This window comes from Mastomys coucha, chromosome X, assembly GCF_008632895.1.
Source record: "Mastomys coucha isolate ucsf_1 chromosome X, UCSF_Mcou_1, whole genome shotgun sequence".
In the NCBI taxonomy this organism is placed as follows: domain Eukaryota; kingdom Metazoa; phylum Chordata; class Mammalia; order Rodentia; family Muridae; genus Mastomys; species Mastomys coucha.
The window spans coordinates 86,593,653-86,606,234 of NC_045030.1; the positions used below are offsets into that span (position 1 = coordinate 86,593,653).

The window sequence follows — 12,582 nt, forward strand, 5'->3', positions numbered from 1 at the left end:
AAAAAATCTACCCAAAGAAAGCATCATGAGATTTAAAAAAAACAAAAAAACAAAAAAACAAAAAAGCTTCCAAAAACACCACTGAGTTCGTTTTATATTAGCCATCCGTGGCTGGGCATTGAACATGACCATAAGTGTAGTTTGTATACCCAGCCACCCAGAGAGACTCCATTAGAGGAAACTAATGTTTTCTTTATGGGCTATTATCATTTGGAGATTGGGTTTGTGTCCACTTCCCCACTCAGTGTTAGGACCCCATCTGGCTTAGCCCTGTGCAGGCTCTGTGCAGGCTTCCACACCCTCTGGGACTTTATATGTTTAGAAGGCCTTGTTCACTTGGTGTCTTCCATCCCCACTGGCTCATACAATCTTTCTGCCTGCTCCAAAAAGCTCCCTGAAAGGATTTGATAGAGATATCCCTATAAGGATTGAGTGTTCCAAAGTCTATTACTTGCTGATCATTGTCCGGTTGTGGATCTCTGTATTTGTTCCTATGTACTTACTGCAGCAGGAAGCTTCTCTAGTGATGACTGAGCAAGACATCAATCTATGGATATTGAAGAATATCATTGATTCATTTTTAATGCTACATTCTTTCAGTATTTGGTTTTCTCCTAGGTCCATTGTCTATCTAGTCTCAGGTTCTTGACCACCTAAGCAATATCAGGAATGGGCTCCATCTTATGAGTGCTCCTTAATTTTAATTGAATAGTGGTTGGTAACTCTCACAACTTTTGTACCAGTATTGCATCAAGTCACCATTGTACATCAAAGAGTGTATAGCTGGGTTGGTGTCTACCTTTCTCTGGTAGCAGGCAGCATGCGTTTCAGTACCATGAAAACTAGTCAATAGTGGTGAAGGTTCTAGTCAGGTACCAGTTTAAAGTTTGATTTCTCCATATTCAATGAGTTATGTAGGTGTTATCATTAGCAATTTGTATATTCTATTCCTATTTTATATTATATCCTATTGTATATTCTATATATAAAACATTTGTATATATGTATATATTCATATTTAGAGAATATATATATGTATATAAAATATATAGAATACATACACACACGCACACTATATATATGTGTGTGTGTATATATATATATATATATATATATATATATTCAAGCAAAATACTCTCACACAAAAATAAAATAAGCAAATCTAAAAATAATATAATTTCAGAAGCTGATGTCATATACATATTAACTTTCAAAGGATAGGCATCTCTGCTATATCAAGAACTTTAATAAGGATGAAACAATTCACCAGGATCTCAGGCCCTGCCTACAAAGCCTTCACCTCTGGGAGGATGCCACACCCCAGCATCCTACTTCCTTGGAGTATTTAGTATCTACTGCTTAGGCACATCTTCTCCCACTAAAAGACCTGCCAATTTTGACATAATACCTACAGCCAGCCTTTACCTCTTAAAGGTTCTACAACTTTCTCAAATGGCAGCAGCAGCTGGGGACCAAGTGTTTAAAATATATTCATATGGGAGACATTTCACATTAACCTTCAACATCCAGTTTTAACAGAAGTTCAACTCACCAGTGATCAGAAATGTAAAGATTAAAATGTAGCCATCAGATGGTCCAAGATGTGAAGGTCTGGTAACACCAAGGTTTTCTTTACAAGAGTGTGTGACAAAAGAAAGGCTCCATTCACTACTGCTGAGAGAGTACATTGGTAAAAATCATTTGTGAGACCACTTTGGTACAGTATATGAGGCTGTTACATGGACCCCCAACTCCTACATCAAGATGTATTTTTATAGAATCCTTTAAACTCGTTTCCAAAGAGACTGCTGTTAAGGAAGTTCATTACATCATGGTTTGTAATAGTGGGAAACTGAAAACTTGGACATATTCAATCAACAAGATAAAGCCTTATAGCAATAAAGTGACAAATTATTTTGTACCGACATGGATACAGCTGCAGAAATGATGTTGAAGGCCAGAGCAACTTATAACGGTATGTATATCTCCAGCCTAAAGTTCTTAAATATAATATTTAAGAACATGCAAAGTAATGATACTAGATTGAATCATGCAAAATGACTATTTTTTCCCTAAGAATAGACAGTAAATAGCATCGTAATTTCAAGGTAATATATGACTACATGCATGGTATTGATGGACATAGAATTCAGTGTAGCACTATCTCCTTAGCAGTGATGATGAAGAGAGAATGGTATGGGATTGATAAGGTATATTGAGGTAGCTTCAGGTTTGGCTGCTGGATTTTGTTTCTTAAAAAATAATTGGAATGTACAAGTCCCTGGATTGTATCCCAGCATAACATACAAGCAGAAATAAATTCCCTGAAACCAAATAGTTTTGGAGAAATTATGGCAGGTGTTAGTTAAACTTATTAAAGCTGGGAGATGGGTACACATAGTCATACTCTGTGTGTGTGTGTGTGTGTGTGTGTGTGTGTGTGAAAGAGAGAGAGAGAGAGAGAGAGAGAATATGTGTGTATGTATCCTCGTACATTTCTGATAACACTTTGTTTTTTTAAAAAGAAAAAGTCTTAATCAAGGCATAAAATTTTAATCTCACATTATAAAGAAATATGAAATATTAAATCTTCTGCTGCTTACTTATCTGAACATAGTACCCATGAGACTTTTAGTATGACATAAAAAAGCTGAGAAACACCTCTCCTCACACACCAGTCGAAAGCTTCCAATTTTATTTTGTTCCTTTAACATCGGTAAGATCATCCTCATATAAACCATTCATTAGTGCCTCTCTTTTGTTCACTGTCATTTCATGGTGTCCAGATTCATCTGTATGCCAGTTTTATGAAATCTAGTGATAATGCTAAATATTTCTTCCTTTTCTTTCTTAACTTCTGATACCTACAGGAATCTGCAAGCAGAATATGATCGTCTGAAGCAGCAGCATGAGCATAAAGGCCTGTCTCCACTGCCATCTCCTCCTGAGATGATGCCCACCTCTCCTCAGAGTCCTAGGGATGCTGAGCTCATTGCTGAGGCCAAGCTACTGCGCCAACACAAAGGACGCCTGGAAGCCAGGATGCAAATCCTGGAAGACCACAATAAACAGCTGGAGTCTCAGTTACATAGACTGAGACAGCTCCTGGAGCAAGTAAGGCACCCCCCCCACCTCTCTCATATTAGCTAGTTACAAACTTTCACTTCCCTCCTTTAAACAAAACCAAAAGATAGAACTCAGGTGCTTGTACTTCAACTTTAAAGTACTTTTAAATATTTGTTTGACATAATTTTTCTCTCCCAATGTGATTTTGGTTTTTGGTTTATTTTGCTGTTCATATCTTTTACCAATTGGAAATACTTCTTTTTTGTTTGTTTGTTTGTTTGTTTTTCGAGACAGGCTTTCTCTGCATAGCCCTGGCTGTCCTGGAACTCACTCTGTAGACCAGGCTGGCCTCGAACTCAGAAATCTGCCTGCCTCTGCCTCCCAAGTACTGGGATTAAAAGCGTGCGCCACCACTGCCCTGCTAGAAGTGTTTCTTATAAGGAAATGTCAGTCGTTTCTCTGTGGTATACCTTTAGGCTTTTTCTCTTCTCCAAATCAATAACATGTAATTTAAAGATTTACACATCCACTGGGAACCTAGGAAGATAGAGCATTAAAATAGACCCCAGGTAGATATGCTCTAGGTTTTCTGAGAATTTAAATATTAAAATAATGCTCTTTCTATTGTGGTATGTATACTTATTCAGAGGTTTTATATGATCTCTGTACTCGCATGGTCTTCTCAAACTTTAAGCCTTTTAATTTTGTGACTTAGATCTTGTTTGACTATATCTCTATTTTTCTGCATTTTATAAAACAGTTCAGCTGCAAAGATATATCCATAGATCATATCAACAATAAAGTACCACACATCTCCCAATTTCTGAGAGTTTTCTGAGTAAGAATGGTACTAATGTCTGAGTCCTGGGTGTCTATAATAATCTTATTTTCTGAGTCTATAGTATTCTTATAGTGTTTGTGAGTTTATTATGAAAAATAATACTTTTCTTCTGTTACATCCTTTAGCCCCAGGCTGAGGCCAAGGTGAATGGCACCACAGTGTCCTCTCCTTCTACCTCTCTGCAGAGGTCAGATAGCAGTCAGCCTATGCTGCTCCGAGTGGTTGGCAGTCAAACTTCAGAATCTATGGGTAAGTCTTAGCTCTTTCTAGAATTAGTTACTCTTAGTGTCTGTAAAAGTTAAAATTTCTGCCATCAGTACAAGTCATGAAGTAAAATTTTAACACCCATGTCACATATGCTTTAGAGGTTGATCTGATCCTAGCCCTTAATGAGACAACTTCCAATTGCTCAGGACAGAGCAGAGTGATACTACATAGTTCCTGAGGAGGCAAGGCTTGATCACCAAGTGATTTTTATGAAGAATGCCAAAAGTTGGAGTAGAGACCAATAGACCCTGTCTTACTTATGGTTTTACTGCTGTGAACAGACACCATTACCAAGGCAACTCTTCTAAGGACAACATTTGTTTGGGGCTGGCTTACAGGTTCAGAGGTTCCGTCCATTATCATCAAGGCGGAAGCATGGCAGCATCCAGGCAGGCATGGTGCAGGCAGAGCTGAGAGTTTTACATCTTCATTTGGAGGCCTCTAAGAGAAGACTGACTTCCAGGGAGCTAAGACTAGGGTATTAAAGCCCAAGCCCACAGTGACACACCCCAGGGCCACACTTTCTAATAGTGCCACTCCCTTGGCCTGAGCAAATAGAAACCACCACAGACCCTGAAGTAGGAATAGTGTAAATGAATGTGTAAAGTTAAGAAGCTTGGGCCAATGGCAAGGAAGAACAACTAGTGTGATTAATTAAATAGAAAGAGGAGAGGTAGGGTCACATCATAGGGATACTTATTTTAGGGAACTTTTGAAAGTCATATCTAAAGGTGTGACTATCTGAAAAGATAGTTCTTAGAAGATGTATTCTGAAGCCTGCATCTGCCCAAAGAAAACCTTTTCTAGATATAGACAGTAGTTAGGGGGTATTTGTTCAGGCCAAGATATATCAATTCCTGGGGGACCTACGTTTTAGAGAAATGGGAGGAAGTGTCTATGAAACTAGTGCATTAAATAGAGTTTCTAGGACCTAGGGACTGACTGCAAAGAGTAAAGGGGAAGAAATGAAGAGATATTTGTTGTCACTATAGAGCAAAGTATTTTTCCTCTTTCCCTAAGCTATGCATAGGGCCTTCAATGTGTATGCAAGTATTTTACCACAGAACTATACCCCCAACACCAGTATTATACTGTTTCTAAATTCTGTATATTATTATTTTTATGTAAATGTATATCCATGAGTATATATATGTACATGTGTGTATGTACACTTCAAAGGCCAGAAGAGGGTATTGATCACCTGGAGCTGCAAGTACAGGTGGTCTTGTGCCACTTGACAGACAGGGTTGCTTAAAACTGAAATCTGGTCCTTTGTAAGAGGAGCAAACACTCTTAACCACTGAGCCACCTTTTTACCCCCAACCCCCAGTGGTGTACACTTTGTTTTGTATTGCATTTAAGAAAATGACAGACTTCTTGAATGAAATTACACATCCATGGATTTGACTGCTGAAGAACATGAGATAAGAAACATGTAACAAAGGTGCCTGGATGCAATACTTTGGGGAAGACGTTTGGTTCTGTTTCTCTTTCTGTTGCTATGACAAAAACTGTTACCTAAATCAGTGTATGGAGAGAAAGTGTTTATTTCAGTTTATAGTTTTACAGTCTGTCATTGAGGGATCAGGGCAGGAACTTAGACAGGAACTCGAAGCAGAAACCACTAAGGAATGCTGTTTGGTGCACAGACATACTCTTAGCTAGCTTTCTTGTAAAAGTCAGGACCTTTTGCTGTGGAATGGTGCTGTCCACAGTAGACTGGGCCCTCCTACATCAATTAACAATTAACATGGTCCCCCATAGACATCCTCACTAGCCAATCTATCTGGGCCATCACTGAATTGAGATTCTCTCCTTAAGTGACCCTAAACCGTGTCATGTTAACGATAGCACTAAACAGGACAATCTCTATTTGGGTAATAGTGTGGTAAAGGACTGAGAAGTAGATACAGCTTTGAAAATATGCTCAAAAGGATGAAATCTAAATGAGCATGGTGGAGAAGAAAGTTAGTTACAGCCAATGAGATCAGTATGAGTGATAGACCACTTCAGAGAAAGCAGTTTCACAGAAGGGAAGTTGATCAGTGAAAAGAAATGAAAATTAGGGAAGGGAAAGAAACTTAGAACATTGTGTATTGGTTTTCCCATTGCTAAGACAAATACCTGAGGAAAGCAGCTTGATGGTGAAAGGGATTTTTTTGGCTTAGATTGAGGGTACAGTCTATCACAGTTGGGAAGGCATGACTGCAGAAGCTCTAGAAAGAGGCTCATGTTACATCCCCAGTTAGGAAATAGGAAGAGATGAAAGCTGGTGACTATCTCACACTTTTTTTTTAATAGTCAGAACAGAAGCCCAGCCAGTGGAAAGATATCACCTACTTAGGGTGGGTCTTCCCAGTTCAGTTAGGTTAGTCTAAAGCTTCCTCACAGACATGCCTACATATTTGTTTCCTAGATGATTCTAGATTCTGCCAGGTTGACAGTTAAACCACACAACTCCTAAGTAAGAATGAGGGCTTAAGATAGATTTAGCTGAATTTGGAGAGGGAATGATAAGTGGTTAGCATAGTCTTGTGTCATTTATTCGTCTTCAGGAATCTGCCCAAGGCTGGGTTCTAAGAAAGCTATAGTTGGTATTGCCTACATGATAAAATGAGAGTACAAGGCAGAAGCTATTGTTCAGTATCATGAAAGGTTATGACAGCACTTGTCAGGTAATGTTTATTGTTTGTCCTGTGCTGTTAGACAATCATGTTTAATGAGTACCACCAGTATTTGATCTGTTTCCTTCATTTCTCCTCTTCTATGAGTGAGTAAGCATAAATCAACCCTATGACTGTATTTCTTTTCCTTAGGTTCTAACCTAATTTTCCTTGGAATTCCCCCTATTTCATGGAAGATCTTAATGTAATAACGTGACTGCAGTCCTGAATACTCTGGAGCTGGAGGGGGAAAGGATCAATTTGAGATGTGACAGAGCAACAGAGTGATACTGCAGCTTAAAACAGCTCCTCAAATCAGTATTAATTCACACACAGACTTCATTGTTCACACTCAAAGCCTGATATAGGAATCCATACTTGAGATGATTCATGGCCTAGAGTAAAGAGAGACAAAGTGTGGAACTCAGACTGTAAGGGCAGAAAAATCAGGTTGAAGGTAGCAATATGCTACTGTGGAAGATCAAGAGATTAAGGTAAACCTGAGTGTGGTGGCTCACACTTGTAATCCCAACAGTTGGGAAACAGAGGCAGGGTGATTGTTGCAAGTTCTAGGCCAGCTGGGTTTAGATAGTGAATTCTAGGCCAGCCAAGGCTATAGTGAGACAATACCTCAAAAAATGAGGAGTGGGGAGAGAATGAGAATTGAGAATGAGATTGTGATGAGAGGAGTGAGATTGTGGTCAAGAAAGTTGAACAAAGGAGATATTAGGAACAGTTTCAAGTCCATGCTAACCACTTACCATTTCTGCTCCAAATTCAGCATTGAAAGTTTGGGTTCCCACTCAGCTTGGAAGCATGGTGCATGGTGATCCCTGAAAAGGTTAGAGTATATACAGCTCCTGCTGGAATATAGCCAGGATTGAGCAAGTCAATAAGCAGGGTGCTAAGACCATTGGGGTAATAATAGAGATTCACAGATGCTGAAGAAGGTAGGTGAGGGCTCTAAAATGATAAGGATGCCTGAAGAGAGAGAGAGAACAGTTGAAGCAAATCCAGTGTTGTTCAAAAATCTCCACCAGGGAGAAGGGCACCTCCAGGTCCCAAGAAGGCAAACCTAATAGGAAAACTAGAGTTCAGTTGTTCTTAAACAGAAGAGGATATGTTTTTGGTGGTTGTATTTATTACATGTCAGGGATTTAGGGCAATCTCCATCAGAATCTCTTTGTACATGAGATCTGAATACAGCTAATGGACTGTTGGAAGTGAAAATGACATCATAGAGCATGAAAACATACTGCATACCTTTGAGAAGTCAATGAATTCTGAAAACAAATGAGCTTTAGTATCTCTGTTATTTCCTACTTCAGGGTTTGTCCTTCCTTTTGAAGTAATGCATGACAGATTAAATCATGTATTTTAGCTGTGAGCCTCAGAACTCTGGATGCTTAGAAGTAATAATTATTTAGGTTGTCAACACCTAAGAGGCAGAATACCTTTTATAGAACTCAAATTAAAGTACATAGCAGACTGTGGTACTGATGATTGGTAGAATCAAGAATGTTCTCGCAGAACTGAATGCAGGGATAGACGTGCTGTATGCTAGCGCCTAAGTTAGGATAAGAAATAACTTGCCCATTTAAAATTGATAGGATATGTTGCAAGGTTTGTTTTCTGAAAGAAAAGACTAAATTCAAAGGTACTTTTTCTTGAACTGTGTAAACCTACTTTATTTAATAAAGGGGAATAGGGGAGCTTTTAAAACAAGGGTCCCAGATGTTTAAATAACTGTGATGTGTGTTGTTGTATTTTGAACTTTTGAGATGTGGTAAGGATGAGATTGGCTGAGTTATATTTTAGATGAAGATAGTGTTTTTTTAAATACACAGTTCCAATGCTTTTCTTTCAAGTGAGGTATGATAGAAGTCATACCAAGTTATTTGTCTAAGAATTCAACTACAGTTGCCCACCCTCATGTGCAAGTTCCATATCATAGACTTAACCAAGCAAACTTAGAAATATTTGGAGGTGTCCATTTGTAATGAAGCATATAGACCTTTCTGAATCATTACTTTCTGAATTTAATAATAATATAACAACTAGTTACATAGCATTTACTTTGTATTAGGTGTTACAAGTAATGTAGAAAGTATATGGCAAGATGCATATGGTTTCTATGAAAGTATTTTGTATAAAGAACTTTAGCAGTCATTGTGATCCTGTTACCACCTCCACCCCTACAGATCCAGAGGGACCACTGTACCTCTTTGAGCAAGCACAAAGTACTTCTTACTGAAAAGGCTTTTTGCGTTGCTTGCATTCTATACAGTTGTTACTGGGAGATTGTATCAGTGGAATTTACATTTTATTGGAAGAGACCAATATAAATGGACAAAATGAGTCTTGTTGACATTTTAGACCTCTGCATCATCATGCAAATGCATTCCCAGGGATTCTTCAGAGCCATCACTCCTTACCTTCTCAAACTCACTCTTTTGAAAGTGCTTTTTATTTAAAATACAAACATTTCTGAAATATTAAAAATAGATTTTATTGGTAATGTTAGTAATTTATATGACTCGCTCCAGATTTATAACAAAATTGTAATTAATTCAATATTTTGCCATGCTATATATCTATTTACTTATGTGTCCTTAAACTAACGTTTTGTTTATATGGACATCTATTTTTTGTATGTCTCTAAGATAACATCTTTATATACTCTGCATCACTTTATCCATATTTTATGTGCGTATCCATCATACTTACATGTATATTAATTGTTTGCTGGCTTATTTTATTTCAGTGACCTATTTAGTGTCTGTTTCACATAAAATAACATTTTATCCAAAAGACCTGAAAACATGTATTCTTTCAAGATGAAAGATATTTTCTTATATAACCAGCATAAAATTACTACTCAAGAAATAAATGTTGGTCCCTGAACTGTAAATCACGGGTAGAGATCTCATCTGGTATGTACAAGGCCCTGAATTCAATGTGTAGCACCACAAAATAAATCCAGTAACTGTTGCTACTTACTCTTCATCTTCAACTATGCTATCTTCAATCCTGCCAATAACATTCTCTATAGCTTATTATTATTATTACTATTATTATTCAGGATCTAATGAAAGATCATGCTTTCCATATCATTGTCAAGTTTCTGTAGTCTCCTTCAGTCTCAAAATCCTTTCCAGGCATCTTTACTTGTTCAAAACCAGGAGTTTGTGGAATGGTCCTTAATTGGTATCTGCCTGCTTGCTTGCTTCTGAATCTGTTCCTGCTAAATATTTTATGTAGAGTTACCATGTAAATGATGTGCAATAGTCTTCAGTGAGCTATATCCAGGCTTACTTTAAGGGTCACTCTCCATCCTCCTTATTCTTCATTCATCCTGGGATCTCCTTCTATTCTTTGGCTTCTACTATATTGATTGTTCTATGTCCAGAGTTCTGGCCCAGACTTCATCCATCAGGGTTTTTTAAAATGTCTTTGACAATTTCCCACTTTTTTCCTTTTCACTCCTTTCTTTTTTATTGTTTTGTTTTTTTGTTTTTTGTTTGTTTATTTGTTTTGTTTTGTTTTTTTGAGACAGGGTTTCTCTGTGTAGCCCTGGCTGTCCTGGAACTCACTCTGTAGACCAGGCTGGCCTGGAACTCAGAAATCCACCTGTCTCTGCCTCCCAAGTGCTGGGATTAAAGGCGTGTACTACCACTGCCCAGCCTTCACTCCTTTCTGTCACTGTATTCTTCTGTTAGTCATAATGGTAAGACTTTTGATTCCTATAAGAAAAAATAATGAACTCTTCATGTCAGCTGCTTCTGCCCCAATTCAGCTCCTTGTCATCTACTATCTGAACACATATGCATACTGTCTTGATTGGTTTCTCTTTCTTTGGCCTCCCTCTCTTTCAAAGCTATCTCCCAGGTGTTTCTGGTTACGTCACGGCTATGCAGACTCTATCATTCTATTCCTGGTCTAAGGCCTGATTTGCCCACTAAATCAATACCAAATTCTTTAACGTGGAAGCAATGTTTTTCCTAACCTGAAATAGATTATCCTTTTGGTACACAATGGATCTTCCTTTTTAACTTCATTGTACACTATATGGTTTTGACTTGCATTATATCATGTAATTATATTCTATATTACACATAATTATTTGTAGTTCTTTTTATTGGTTAATTTATTTATTTACATTTCAAATGTTGTCCCCCTTTTTGGTCTCCCCTCTGCAAACAATTATTTGCATTTCTTTTCTCTTCCTAGAATACCATAGAACTCCTTAAAGACAGTTCTAATTTCTTGATCTTTTTCTGTCTCAATTGATCGCTCTCAGGGCAACAAACCTGCAGTAAAGTGCTTGGTGACTTAAACTTTTTTAGAAATCCAGCACAAAAGCATGTTTTTTATTTTATATGTGTGAGTGTCTTGCCTGCATATATGTTTGTGCACCATTCTCTTAGTTAGGCTTTATTTTGCTGTGATGAAGCACCATTACCACGGCAACTCTTTTCCCCCCTTTTATTGGATATTTTCTTTATTTACATTTCAAATGTTATCCCCTTTCCAGGTCTCTCCCCCAAGAAACACCCTATACCATCCCCCCTCCCCCTGCCTCTATGAGGGTACTCCCCCACCCACCCACCTACTCCTGACTTCCCACCTTGGCATTCCCCTACACTGGGCCATTGACCCCTCAGGCCCAAGGGCCACTCCTCCCACTGATGTCCAACAAGGCCATCCTCTGCTATGTATGTGGCTGGAGCCATGGGACCCTCCATGTGTACTCTTTGGTAGTTCAATCCCCAGAAGCTTTGGGGAATGTGGCCTTTTGACATTGTTGCTCCCCAACTCTTATAAAGGAAATATTTCACTGGGGCTGTCTTACAGATTCAGAGGTTTAGTCCATTATCATCATGGTTGGAAGTTCAGCAGCCTGCAGGCAGACATGGTGCTGGAGAGGTAGCTGAGAGTTCTACATCTGGGTCCATAAGCAGCAGAAAGAGAGAGAGAGCCACCGGGCATGGCTTAATCTTCTGAAAGTACAAAGCTCCCACAGTGACACATTTCCTCCAACAAGGCTACACCTCTTAATGGTGCCACTTCCTTTGGGCCTATGGGGGGCCATTTTTATCCAAACCACAACTATATGCATGTCTGCTATCTTCAGATGCCAAAACAGAATGAGTTTCCTGGAACTAGAGTTATGGACACTTGTGAGCCACCATGTGTGTGCTAGGAACCAGACTTGAGCCTTCGGGAAAAGCAGTCATTGCTTTTAACTGCCAATCCATTTGTCCAGCTCCAAGCACAAAATATTTTTCTATAGACAGGGGAGAAATCAGTACCTTTGAGATATTTTAATTTGAGTATCTTTTATTGTAATTTAAAGGTGACCAACTGATAATCAACAGCACATACTTAACATATATAAAACTGAAAACAACTGTTTTCAGTTAGACTATGAAAACATAGTTGGACCTAAATATATAATATTAGATAATTCCTAGTGCTTTTTTTATTGAAAAACTAGAAAGAATCAAGAAAGACAAGATATAATGTAATGACATAAAGAAAGACAAGGTATTGTAATGACATGAAGGCAAAAATGGTTAAAATCATCCCCCCAAATGATGGGCATATTCTTTTTTTTTTTAAAGAATGTAGAATAATACAAGTTACAGGTTAAGTAAACTATATCCTAATATTTTTTTATCAGAAGAAGATAGGAGAAAGATTTCATGTCATAGAATCCCTCTCATTAGATCAATTTTGAAAAAC

General features: G+C 38.1%; 1 protein-coding gene across 1 annotated transcript in view; it reads left to right on the top strand.

Moving 5' to 3' along the window:
• The window catches only part of Dmd (dystrophin), a 2,056,279-nt gene that overhangs the window by 2,025,999 nt on the left and 17,698 nt on the right, over positions 1-12,582 (top strand). Inside the window, exons 74-75 of the mRNA XM_031364700.1 lie at positions 2,871-3,114; positions 4,033-4,156. Coding sequence (XP_031220560.1) covers positions 2,871-3,114; positions 4,033-4,156 — 368 coding nt within the window. The remainder of the gene's footprint in view (positions 1-2,870; positions 3,115-4,032; positions 4,157-12,582) is intronic.